At 39.8% G+C, this 13,758-nt stretch overlaps 1 protein-coding gene across 1 annotated transcript in view; it reads right to left on the bottom strand.

Moving 5' to 3' along the window:
* LOC307135117 (uncharacterized protein) overlaps positions 1 to 13,758 on the bottom strand; it is a 55,812-nt gene that overhangs the window by 3,255 nt on the left and 38,799 nt on the right. Inside the window, exon 9 of the mRNA XM_079831308.1 lies at positions 13,672 to 13,718. Within this exon, the coding sequence (XP_079687434.1) occupies positions 13,672 to 13,718 (47 nt within the window). The remainder of the gene's footprint in view (positions 1 to 13,671; positions 13,719 to 13,758) is intronic.

The following is a 13,758-nucleotide window of genomic DNA, read 5'->3' as shown; positions in this document are numbered from 1 at the left end:
CAGCACCAAAATACGGTCAATTCTTTAAACGCTGCGCCGCTCTTCAGTCGCCCGCATGAGAAGAAGTGCTTTAGTTTCACTATCTGTTCAATATGACAACATATGACGTCTTGTGAAAGGCATAAGGAATGATCGAACAGAACGCGTGTTTGCTCTTAAAAACACAAGACGGGTATAATAGTATCAAACTGCAGAGCAGCAGCGCTGATGAATGGAGAAGAAGGCTGGGTCTCGAGTGTTGAAGCTGCGAGACGTGGCTCAACGGTCAAAGATGATCATTTACCAGTAAAGACTGTGTGTGAAAGGGGCTATTGAGCACCCCATACAGCCACAATGGCATGATCCTCGTTTCATAACACCTCTGCGGAGATTCCACTGGGAGATTGGTAGTGGAATCAGGCTCTTCCTATCCAATCTTCAACTATTCGGGGTCACCCCTACATTGTAATATGTTGATTCATCTCATATTTGATGCGTTGGGTTGGGTTTACTCAGTTTCCCAGTGTTCATTCTTCAGCTTCAGCTCAAACGCAATGCCACACATTATGATTGGGTTATTAGAAACAATCTCATTCCTCTTAGATGTAGATTGATGTAGATTGCTCTGTCAGAACTTTATATTAATGAATGAATCCTAATGACTTCTTCAAAAGAGAAGATGCTCTCTTCATGATCCACACATAAGAACTCACAGGAGTTCATGAACCTTCCCTGAGAGGCAAGTGATGTTTATACACCACGGTCTGATGTGAGACATATTCATAAATCACCATCACCAGTTAAAGGAAATATTCTGTGTGAGCCTTTACTCCAAAAAGAGCTTTGAATACTCCATTGAGCCTTGGTTTATTCAGAATAATTGTGATATTTTCTTGTGGCTTATATGAGTCGAGTTCAGTCTGAAGTAGCCAAACTAAAGATATCTCATGCTCATCTTCTAATGACAGTGAAGTGATAACTTGAGGCAGTGTGTTCACTTTACAGGTGGAGCATTCGCCCTCTCTGCTCCTCTCTGAGGGAATGAGCTGAGACCATCAGCTGAACACACATCTCTCTCACAAGCACTTAAAGGGTGAGTTCACACACACATTACAGCTCTGTCATCATTCACTCGCCCTCATGTCGTCTCAAACCCGTAAGACCTTTGTTCATCTTCAGAACACAAATGAAGATCTTCTTGATGAAATCTGAGAGCTCTCTGTCCCTCCATTGACAGCGACACAACTTGTTTAGGTTGCAGATTTAGTCGCACAAGCGGCTCGTGAAGGAACACAGACTGAACGACACTTTCATTTAAGCAGAATATCTCAAATGGAGATCGCTGAACTCCAGCTTACTTGTGTTTTGCTGTTTTCAGATCATCCACAGTGTAGAGAGAGCACATGCACATGGTCGTCAGATTGCAAATATGAAGTAAAACACTGGTCAGAAAATGTGTCCTCTTCAGAGAAAAGCTCTGGTTGGGGGATTTACAATCTTGACATCTGGAAACCGCAAGCATGAAAGCTCGTAGAAGCTTCTCAAAAACAATGTAATATTTTGTCTCCTCTATTTATTCAACAAATCAGAGTTTTTATTTTGTAACTATATATTAGTCTCATCTTTTTTCGTCAGTGATATTTCATGTTGATATAGTCACAGTTGTCGTTTAATGATGTTGGTGTTGTCTCATCATCGTCTCGTCTTGGTCATGAAAAAGAGGCTGTCAACAAAAAATTATCGTCATAGATTTAATTAAAGAAACTAACACTAGTTTAATCGGAGTCTTCTGAAGAGGCATGTTGCTTTATATGATGAACATAGAGTGATTTAAATATGGTAAACAGAAGAACTCATTGGTTCTTGCTCATCATGCAGCACATTTGAGTTTCTGTTTACCATATTCTTGGTTGGACCTGGACTGTCAATGGAGGCACAGAAATATGTTTCATTAAAAATATATTAATTTATGTTTTAAAGATGAACAAAAGTCTTATGGGTTTGCAATGACATGATGAGTAAATGAGGACAGAATTGTGTTTTGTGTGTGAACTATCCCACAACATTAATAAACACACACAGAATATTCCTTTGCATTTCACCTCTGCTCTCGATTCCTAGTCTAGCTTTCTAATAAACCTGCCATTGTACACTATGAATATTGTTGAGTGTGTGACCGATTGCTTTTGCTGCTCTGTTGTAACTCACTTTAAATAAATGCAAAATGTAAATGTTATTATTAAATTGTAAAATGTAATAAATTCCTCTTAGTTATTTATATTGTTTTTGTGGTTATTGAGGTTATTGTATAGTGCTATTCATCCGTTTCAGTCACATGATTGCTCTGCCCATCCACCATATTTATGACTAAGGTCCCGATCAGACAGAACGTGTTCTTCAGGTTTGAAAGCGCGAGGCGCACCGCACTGTCTTTTTGTTTGACTTTTATCATTTAGAAAAGAGGAGTGTTGTGAACTTTTCTTTTCCTCGTTTGAAGAAGAGACCAGGAGACTTGGATAGGTTTTTTCTTCAGCAGGATTCTTTAATGAGAACGTGCTGTCTTTCCGCTGATGTCATCAAGTCTAACTTAACTGTACCAAACATTGTAATTTATCTACATTTCAGGTGGAGGGATTACAGCAGGGGAGGAGGCACTCTGAACAATACAATGCAAAAGTTGTATAGAAAATAGGGACACACGCCAAACATTCCTGTCATCAGTCCTGATTCAATCAGCACAACAGTGTCACTCAAATGGACAGATGCTAATCCAATCACTCAGGGGCTAAAGACAAATGGTGTTCAATTTAGAAAACAGGAACTGGCTTGGAAGATTTGTATAGCAGACTAATTAATCTGATATCATAATTTTTACCTTAAATGCTAAAGTTATGTACCTTCCTAAATTTGTAATCCTGCATTTCCCCCTTTGAGAGTTCTAATAACTCTCACATAATACAAATTTAAACCTTCATTAGTCCATTCTAAGCCCCATCTTCTAGTCATGTAACTTGGAAAAAATTACAGGCACATATCACTTGCTCTGTGTTGTTCATCTGTAATTGCATGTTGGCACAGAAACAAACATGCAATTAAGGTCCGTGAAGTTCTTACGGGTAATATTCTTTTATGGTTGGACCAGTCATATTCTCGTGCGAGGTGTGAGTCAGTTGTTGAATGAAACACTTGATACTGTGGACACATACGTAGAATAGTAGGAGAAACAACAGTAGAATTGCTGTTTCTTTAATCCACAGCCAGGATTTACCAATCAAGTTTCCGAACCATGAAGAATTGTCTTCAGTCATCTGTTGTAATTTTGTTGAAAGATCAAGAATGTCTTGTTGGATTTTGTTCAAATTCTCTGTTGGATCCATTAACCCAGTGCAGCATTCAGGTCCGATAATGGTGCAGGCTCCCCCTTGCGTTGCAAGAATGTAATCCAAGGCCACTCGGTTCTGTAAGATCATTATCTTGTGTGAAGCTAGAGTGGCTGTGATGTTACCCAGGGCCAAATCCGACAGGCTTCTGACTTGATCGAGAGCCTGCATGACACCATACGATGGGATTAAGGCTCCAAGAGTTCTTGACCACCACGTTTGAACACAAGTGAGTCCTGGAATGCAGCCATCTTGGTTGGTAGAAGTAGCTGAAATATGTAATTTTGGAGAGCTTGAGGTGGAGTGTGTGTTTTCTCTGATAGCTGGCAAAACATAGACCAGGGTGCACCTGCCGTTGAATTGGCTGGGTAGAATGCTGTAGACAGAAGTTCCACATAACCAGAAAGTGCCAGTTGGTGGAGGAATCATACACAACTGATTTATTGCAAAAAGTTTCGGTAGGGATGGATTCCTGGACAGACACTCGTTTAAATCATTTTCCTGTTTCCTTTCTGTAGTAGTGACGTACACATGAGACTCATCTGTTCCTCTTTCAATCACAAAGCTGCAACGTTCACAAGGAATTTCACCCAGTGGAGTCGATGTTGGAGCATAATTTTCTATGCACCAGTGGAACATCATTGGCAGGAGTAGATCTGTCATGATGGGAGTAGCTGAAGTTAGGTTGCAGGATGGTTGTCCAGGAATGCAACACTGAGAAACTGGAGGAATGGTTACATTGTGACATGTATCCTTGTTGAATAATCCACTGGTATGATGATCAAATAAGGTACACGTGTCACATTTGGAGATAGGGTGTGCAACCCAAGGGATTCCGGCTCCTACTGAAGGTGCATGTGGCATGCAAACGTTCTTTCCAGCAAACAAGGCATTTCTTGACATATTCATCAGCTCTAAGAATATGTTGTTTCTGGGGTCTACACTTTGTGCTAGGTCCATGATGGTTAGTATTAAGGCAATCTTGATCATTTTGCTGGATGACTGAAGTTCCCGTAGATGTGTCTCTGCGTTGTGTATTTTCTTCTGTGTTGGTTGTAGTCTCTGCAGTTGATCTAGTTGTTTCCTGGAGGTTGGGTCTTCTAATGCAGGTGTTTAGGTCAGTACATATGGTTCTCAGGATAATCGTCAAGTGGTATCTGCACAGAGTTAAGAAAAAAACAAACAAAAAAAAAACAAAAGAGAACAACAGCAAAAGAGTATTTGTTGTAAAGACTGTAACCATTAGGGTTTTATCCTCTATTCAATCTGATTCTGCTATTGTTGTTCTTTCTTTCCCTATTTCTTAATTCATGCGACACCTAAAGAACAGTGAGGTGAGGATGGACTAGTGTGGGAATTCCTACGAGGGAATCTTCACCCAAGGATTGGCCCCCGATGCCTATTGCATTCGGTTCTTTCCTGGGCTCCTCACTGCTCCGTGTGTCCGCCCTATCCTATTCCTGTTGGTGGAGGAACAACTCTACAGTGTGACACATGACTCCAGGTTTTCCTTCCCTGACACAACACTGCAGCTGCTGTAATCAACATCACTTGATGTGGTCCGTGCCACTTAGGCTCTAACGGCTTGTTTCTGAATGACTTAATCATCACCCACTGACCTGGGATGATTGTGTGTCCACCTTCTGGTGGCTTCGGCCAACACGACTCAACTCTCTCTCTGGCACTCTGTACTGCCTGGGTGAGGTTTTCACAGTAAGTGATCAGGGCATCTGAAGCAATGTGGACATCAGCATTTCTAAGATCAATCACACCAGGCATCTGCATTGGGCGTCCGGTAATAATCTCATGAGGGCTCAGTCCTACAGCTCTGTTGGGTGACGCTCTCATACTACACAGTACCGCTGGCAGCGCCTCAACCCATGATACTCCTTCCTGATGCATTTTGCTTAGCCTAGTTTTGATTGTTCTGTTTGCTCGTTCAACCTGTCCTGATGCTTGTGGCCTGTAGGGGCAGTGAAGATTCCACTTAATTTTCAACATTTTAGACACCTCCTTGACTACCTGTCCTGTGAAATGTGTACCCTGATCTGAGTCAATGGAATCTGGTAATCCCCATCTGGGAATGAAATCAGTGACAAGACATTTAGCAGTATATGCAGCTTTAGCACGCCCTGTTGGATAAGCTTCTATCCATCTCGAGAACTTGTCTATCACTACCAAAACATCAGTTTTTCCCTTACAAGGAGGCAACGATATGTAATGAACTTGCAGGTGACGAAATGGCCCTGGTGGAGCTGGGGTATGTGTTGCTGCTGTAGTTGCTGCTGGCACATCATTATTTTTCTGACATGTAACGCATCTCTTGACTGTTTCGGTGGCTACATTTCTGAATTTTGGATTCCACCATTGATTTGAGAACCTGTGATTCATGGTTGCTGGACCACTGTGTCCCAAATTGTGTATTTGTTGAGCCAAATATGGCAGCAGTGATTCTGGGGCGACGTACTTCCCCCCTCTTGTCCAGCAACCGAATGAATCCACGGTGGCTCCTTTGTCTAACCATGTCCATGCTTCATATAGAGGAACGTCTTTGTACAAATCAATGATTGATTCAGGAGGCAAAATTGTCTTATGTACTGCACTACCTGAACACACTTGCACAGTTGCATAGGAACAAGCTTGTTTAGCAGCTACATCAGCAAGACCATTACCTTTAGCTTCCATAGTATTAGTTGTGAGATGTGCTTTCACTTTGATCACCGCTAATGTCTTTGGAAGTTTCATGGCAAACATTAGATCTTTTACTAATCCAGCATGCTTTATGGGGGACCCAGCAGAAGTTAGAAACTGTCTACTTTGCCAAATGACACCAAAATCATGTATTACCCCAAAAGCATACCTGGAATCAGTGTAGATATTTGCAACCGATCCTGACGCTAGCGTGCATGCTCTAGTTAAGGCTACTAGTTCTGCAGCTTGAGCTGAAAAATGATCTGGAAGACGACCTGAAACCACCACTTCAATGGTAGAAGTAACTGCATAACCTGCTCGTCTGTTACCTTCAATTACTTGAGCTGAACAATCAACAAACAACTTCATTTCTGCATTCTCAATGGGAGTTTCTGCTATTTCACTCGTAGCTGCGTATGTAAGCGTAACACAATCATGAGTCATGTCATCCTCTAACAAAACTTCAGTCTTTGCTGACATCATACATGAGGATGGGTTCGTGACTGGTGCACGCTGTAAAACAATGTCCGGGGCTGTGAGGGTCGTTAACCAATTTCCCCAACGAGAGTAGGTGACACAAGTGACTTTTGCTTGATTCATTAGTGCGGACACTTTGTGCGGGCATCTTACATTTATCGTCTGTCCTAACACCATTCCTGATGAAGCCTGAAGGGCTAGATGAACTGCCTGCACTGCTCTAAGACAAGGGCCCATCCCTTGAGCGACTATGTCAAGTTTACCAGAATAGTAATGAATTGGGCGTAAACTGCCCCCATGATCTTGCATTAGACATGCAGTCATGAATCCTAAGTGTTCATGTACATAAAGCACAAAGAGCCTATCAGATTGAGCAATTCCTAATGCTGGTGCTTGACATAGAGCTCTCTTCAAATCATTGAAAGCTTTGAGCTGAATTTCTTCCATACGAACAGTATCAGAATCTTTAACTTGGCCTTTCAACAAGTCATAGAGAGGCTGTGCAATTGAGGCATATTCTTCAATCCAAGGTCTACAGTAACCTGCTGTTCCTAAAAATGATCGGAGAGTTTTAATTGTATTAGGCGGAGGTATAGCTTTGACAGAAGCTGCTCGATCCTGTGTAATAGATCTATTTCCTGCACCAATTGTCTGACCCAGAAATGTGACTTGGTTTTTAGCAATTTGAGCTTTGTGAAAGCTGCATTTGTGTACTTTTTCCTGCAAATAGTCCAACAATGCTTTCAATTCAGTTTGATGTACCTCATGATCTGTAGAGGCAATCAAAATATCATCGACATATTGTATCATTGTGGACTGTTTGACTGGACATTTTGGGTCACACAAATCACGTATGACAGCCTGATGGTATATTGTTGGGGAATTTTGGAATCCCTGTGGCAACCGTGTCCACTTGTACTGCTCATAGTCAACTGTGAAAGCTAACCACGCCTGGCTGTCAGAGTGCAAGGGTACAGAAAAGAATCCATTAGACATATCGATTACTGAAAAAACCTTACAATCTAATGGTAAACCATTACAAATTGTAGATGGATCTGCTACTAGAGGGGTGATTTTATCAATATGTTTATTGGCTACTCTGTAATCTATGGTCAATCTCCATGTCCCATTGGATTTTTATATGGGCCATGTGGGTGAGTTACAGGGACTGTTGGTTTTAACTAGCACTCCTTGCTCCAGCAATTTTTCTACAATAGGTTTGATTCCCTGTATAGCTTCCTTATTGAGTGGATATTGTTTGGTTACAGGAGGTGGAGTTCCTGTCAATTTGACTGGTTCCACGCCTGTCAAAAACCCACAATCATCTTTGTCTTTAGCCCAAATTCGATGATTCTGTAAGAAATTATACTCAGGAGTGGCTTCTTTATTGGTAGAAACTTGTGCTGAGGAGACTTTTATGCTAGTAGATTCTGAGGACATGTCTAAAGTTAAATGTACTTGTCTGAGTAGATCCATGCCTAGAATTGCACCTGTGTTTAATGGAGCACAAAGCAATTTTGTAGTCAGAGTCTTTGGGCCTAACTGTACCTCTATGGACGGAGTTTCATACAAAACGGAATCTTCACCAATTACACCAGTTAAAGAAAGTTTAGTTTTCTTGTACGGAATGTTTAAATCTTCAGCCAATTTTGTAGGAATTACTGTAATTTCTGCACCTGTATCAAGCAAAAAATCTATCTCTCTCTCTTGTATGCTACCTTTCACAAAAATTCTTTTGTCATTGTGATGGATTACAGGTGAAAGGTAGCTACTCACAGCCCCAGCAATTAGTTTTTTTCCTGGTCTTGTTGTGCTCTTAGAAGAGCCTGAACGAGCTGTCCTAAAGTTTCAGTGGACACTTGCGGAACTACATCAGGGTTGTAAGCCGGCTGAGAAGGAGCAGAATTATGCATTCTATTTCTTTTATTATCTTGCGACTTCTTCCTACATTCTTTCTCCCAATGCCCTAATTTTCCACAGTAGTGGCATGTACTTTCTTTTTTAGTCCATCTATTGTCTTGTTTCGTTGGGTTAAACGAAGCTGCTGCTATTCTCACTTGGGTTTTAACATCAGCATCTCTTTCGTATGTAGCTAACCTGTCTAGGTTACTTCTGAGAGTTCAGTTAGCCCACGTAACATCTAGGAATGGCAAGGCTGATCTGTACTCAGCTATAAGACCATCTGCCCAAATACGGATTAGAGCTCCTCTATCATCTAGTACACTTTCAGAATCCTCCACTATTCCACTGTAAGTTGCAGCTACCTGACAAAATATTTCAGTGTATTCACTTATAGTATCTCCTTTCTTTTGTACACATCTAGTAATTTTCGACCAATCTATTTTAGGTCCTAAGAGATTTTTTAGGATTTTTACAACACCTTCTCTCAAATTGCCCTTACTGGCATGTTGCAGTTCGGAAGTAACAGCAGATTCAAAACTGTTGAATTCAGATTCAGTTAGAATCTGTGACATCAGCTGTGTAACTTCCGGCAACGACATGTCGTAAAGACGCAATTTACTGATCAACGCCCTTCTAAATTCAGAAAAATCTGTGCGTGCTGAGGGAAAACTCTGGGATAGTCTTTCGATATCTTTGGGTCCTAGCGCTTTGGCAACAGCTTGTATTTGGACAACAGAAGAGTTGGTAGGAACACTTTCAGTTCCCTCAATTCCCTGAGACCGTTTCTTAGCGCCACATACTTTCACTGAATCAACAGGCACATCAGATACTGATTGAATGGCTACATCTGTTTCAAAGAGAGCTTGCAAGTCAGGATAAACTTTATCAGTCTGACTAACTTCATTCACATCAGTTTTCTCTACAGCTTTGTTGAGGTGTAATTTCTTAGTCAAAGAAGATATTCTAGCCCGGAGCTCATTGTTCTGTTTAGACTGTTCTGTAGCTATTGCTAAAACAAATTCTCTGTGACAACAAATAATGCCTTTCACATTGTTCTTGCGAATACATGCTCCTAAAACTTTTTTACATTCATCAATCGACCAAGTTTTGTCTGGATGGATCTCATATTTCTGCGTTAGTTCTTGCTTAACTTTCTCTGTGACAATTAAATCCATCTGCACTCCTAACTTTGATTTGAAATCACTTTCTGTCCACAAAGGAGCTGCGAGACCACCTTTTTCAGTTGTGGGGATCAGTCAAGCATTCTTTCTAAACATTTTGTGAGTTTTTTTGTTACCACACAATCAAAAACACTGACTTCTCTGATCAACAGACTTGTTAACACAGCTCAACTATTGTTAACTTTCTTTGGCAAAACAGAGGACAACACAAATATTAACTAAATGTTAATCTTCCCTGCCTAAAACAGAGGCAAAACCAATTATTAGCACGTGATGCTAACCTTCTCTATGAAGAGGCAAACACAAAAACTAAGGACAAACACAAAAAAATTTGCCAGTATGCTAATCTTCCCTGCCTGATAACAGAGGCTGAACAATTCTTCCCTGCCAAAACAAAGGCTAAACAACTATTAGCTTGTGAATGCTAATCTTGCCTACCTGAAAACAGAGGGTAACTTTCATCTCTAAAACAAACTTTTTAGAGGGTAACTTAGTTAACCAAACCTACAGCTGTCTGATAACTCTTCTCTGGCAGCGCAGAGGAAAACAATTTTGTACTGGTCTTAAAGGTATTTTTGGATAGAGTGACTCACCAACCCTTGGTTGTACAGAAAGAATTCAGTCTGGAAATCTTTGTTCAGCTTGAGCTTGAAGTTGCAATCTGGATTCTGGAGTTCAGGTGAGTAGCTCTATCCGGGTCACAGGCACCAAAACTGTTGTGAACTTTTCTTTTCCTCGTTTGAAGAAGACACCAGGAGACTTGGATAGGTTTTTTCTTCAGCAGGATTCTTTAATGAGAACGTGCTGTCTTTCCGCTGAGGTCATCAAGTCTAACTTAACTGTACCAAACATTGTAATTTATCTACATTTCAGGGGGAGGGATTACAGCAGGGGAGGAGGCACTCTGAACAATACAATGCAAATGTTGTATAGAAAATAGGGACACACGCCAAACATTCCTGTCATCAGTCCTGATTCAATCAGCACAACAGTGTCACTCAAATGGACAGATACTAATCCAATCACTCAGGGGCTAAAGACAAATGGTGTTCATTTTAGAAAACAGGAACTGGCCTGGAAGATTTGTATAGCAGACTAATTAATCTGATATCATAATTTTTACCTTAAATGCTAAAGTTATGTACCTTCCTAAATTTGTAATCCTACAGGAGTTTGCTGTGTTTTCTTTATGTTGCTAGGTAACCACCGAATCAGCTGTCCTGTCAGTCTAATCGAGGATCATAGCACAAGCGCTCTAGAATCTTTGGTTTTGCACTGTGGTAGTTGTGGTTTGTGAAGTCATACAGCTCCGGGTAACCCGTGATAGCCACCACAAGTTTCTCCTCAATCATTGCAGTCTCCGGATGTTCCAAGCCACTGTAAACTTCCATCACCACAACGGAAGACCCGCCTCTCCGTTCATGTGATTGGACAATGGCAATCCAAAAAATAAATCATGTTTTTATTTCTATAAAAAGCAAAACAAAACTTCAACCTCACACTCTGTCATGACAATATCGCACAAGATCTCGTCACATCCCAAGACAATGGGAAAAAACAGCAAATGACATTGTGTGCTTTTCTAATCAGAGTTGATTTTTTTTCAACTTCAGGTGCTCAGAGCGCTCCTATAAAAACACGAGATGCAGCAAGCGGTTTAAGGGGGGGGGGGCAAAGGACATTACATTGTACTTATCTAGTAAATGCATCTTGATTTAAGAATGTTTAAATATTTAGACTTGAAACAGGACAAAATTTACTAAGCATTTTTTCAACAAAAACGAAATTCACTGTAAAGAAAGCAATTCACTTTCTACAAAACAAAAATCCAGAATCATTTATTTAGAATGTAGTCAACAAATGCCTATTATATTTTAAATGATCAAAAGATTTGACTACACTGCAAAAAATGCTCTTCTTATTTAGCTGAAAATTGTACTTATGTAGTAAATGCATCTTGATTTAAGAAAAAAAACATTAGGCTATAATATTTAAACATCAATATGAAGAAAGATACGTTTGACTGGTACTATATTTATAGCATCTGAGCAGACTTTTGTGAATTAAAGCTTTATTGCTGTGACACTAGGCTCTTTTACAATAAACACATTATAATCTGTCCAAAACAGGCCAAATAAATCTTGTCTAAACAGTCTTGCATGTATGACATGCAGCAGGATTCATATTTAAACGGTCTTTGTGCTTTTAATATTCACAGATGCTAACAGAATAAACTTAACAGAATAAAGCCTACCTTACAATCAGGCCTTGCTTTAAGAAATGAACAGCTTTTCATTAGGTTTCTTCATGAGCTTTTCTTCTCAAAGCGTGTCAAAACGATGTAGCTGAAGTAGGCTATAGCAGTACTTGATGTGTTTATTTGAGTTGATGTGTGGCCGTCTCAGTATTTGAATCTCAATAAAGCGCGTGCTCCGTGGGCGTGGCCGCATTAGCGGATAATGAACTGGCTCGCGAAAGACTGACATCTATCACTTTTCAACAAGATTACATAAACGCAGCATATTTGTTTTCGATTTGGTTTATATTGTTCAAAACCTGACATTTCAGCGTTTCTTTAGACATATGGCTCATGTTTGTGAGACAAGTATTCACTAAGCTAGAGGTCCTTTTCTGAAGACTACCTGAATTAATGTCTTTGAGAGAAGCTGCAGATCGCGCATCATGTTTGTTTTCTTTATTTTGCAAAAAGCAAAACATTTTGTTTTTATTGTGACTGTACAAAAAATATTTACATTTAACAGAAACTTATAATGATGTATAACAATTGCCTGAATGATAAAAACGACAGAGTTATTTGAGTCTCTTTGGCACTGATAAGAAAAAAAGAGAGCCGATCGCACCGGCGCAACCTTCGACTCGAGAGGGTTAAGCCCTCATGTTTGCCATGTGTCTTTGTCTGATATTGATCGTGTAACCACTGATTGTGAGTTACTGTTGTAAAGTCAAGTCAAGTCTAGTCTAGTCTGTTTTTGTATTGCCAAGTCAAGTCTTCTTTTTATGTTTTGAATTTTGATTTTGGAATACACTGCACTTGGGTTCACAAACTTGCCTCTCCAGTGGATTCATGTTACACCTATTCCTTAATTCACAGTATCCGATCCTTCATTAACAAGACACCAGTTTTCATTTCATTAAGAGAACAAAATTTTGAAAACCAAATACGTTACATTAGGCTGCAGGTAAGAAACTTTGTTTGAAATATGTTTCCTTATCGTTTGGCTTTCCTTAGGGTCTATGTAACTTGTTCTAAAATGGATCTTTTATAATTTATATATTGCAATATATATATATTTATCGCAAGGGGCTGCAATGTATATCGCAAAATGGATTTTAGGCCATATCGCCCATCCCTAGTGCAATTTCTTACACACGTGAGCTAGAACCGGCATGCTTATTGCTCCGTAGCGCGATCCGTTTAGCTCCATGAATCGGATCACAAGTTGAGGTTTGAAGTTGATTTCTCAATTCATCACTCCTTTAAAACGCAATGTGCCCAGGGCGCATAAAGAGCACAAAATGCTCACAGCCAATAGAAAACTATTTTAAAAATTTGCAATTACATGATTCTTAATTGTGTGGAAGTATAACCTTAACTTTCTTGTAAAAGTCTTCTCATTCTTGCATGTTGTACTGGTGTTACTGTAACATTTAAACAACATTCAATTAATAACAAGAAAACCAGCCATTTTAACATTATAGAACCATTTCAAATCAACGTTCCCACAGTGTTTTGAAAATGGGCTCATTTTGTTAGCTGGGCTCTATTGTGAGGACATTTGTTAGTAAAACCAGAGATCATTGTGGGGACCAGCCAGTGGTTCAAATGAGAAAAATTTATAAATTATGCTTATTTAAAATTGTAAAAATGGAGAAAGTTTTCTGTGAAGGGTAGGTTTAGGGGTATGGGCTTAGGGGACAGAAAATATGTTACATCAGTATAAAAACAATAGAAGTTAAAGATACAAAAATCCAACATGTGTGTGTGTGTTTGTGTGTGTGTTTGTGTGTGTGTGTGTGTGTGTGTGTGTGTGTAGACATACACTTTCGTGGTCCTGCTGTGATCCTTATCTCCTCTCCGTGATCAACACTATAAACACACAAACACACATTAATGTAAATATACATCA

This window comes from Gobio gobio (assembly GCF_949357685.1).
Source record: "Gobio gobio genome assembly, chromosome: 12".
NCBI classification, from domain to species: Eukaryota; Metazoa; Chordata; class Actinopteri; order Cypriniformes; family Gobionidae; genus Gobio; species Gobio gobio.
This window is presented reverse-complemented; position numbering and strand designations above follow the sequence as displayed.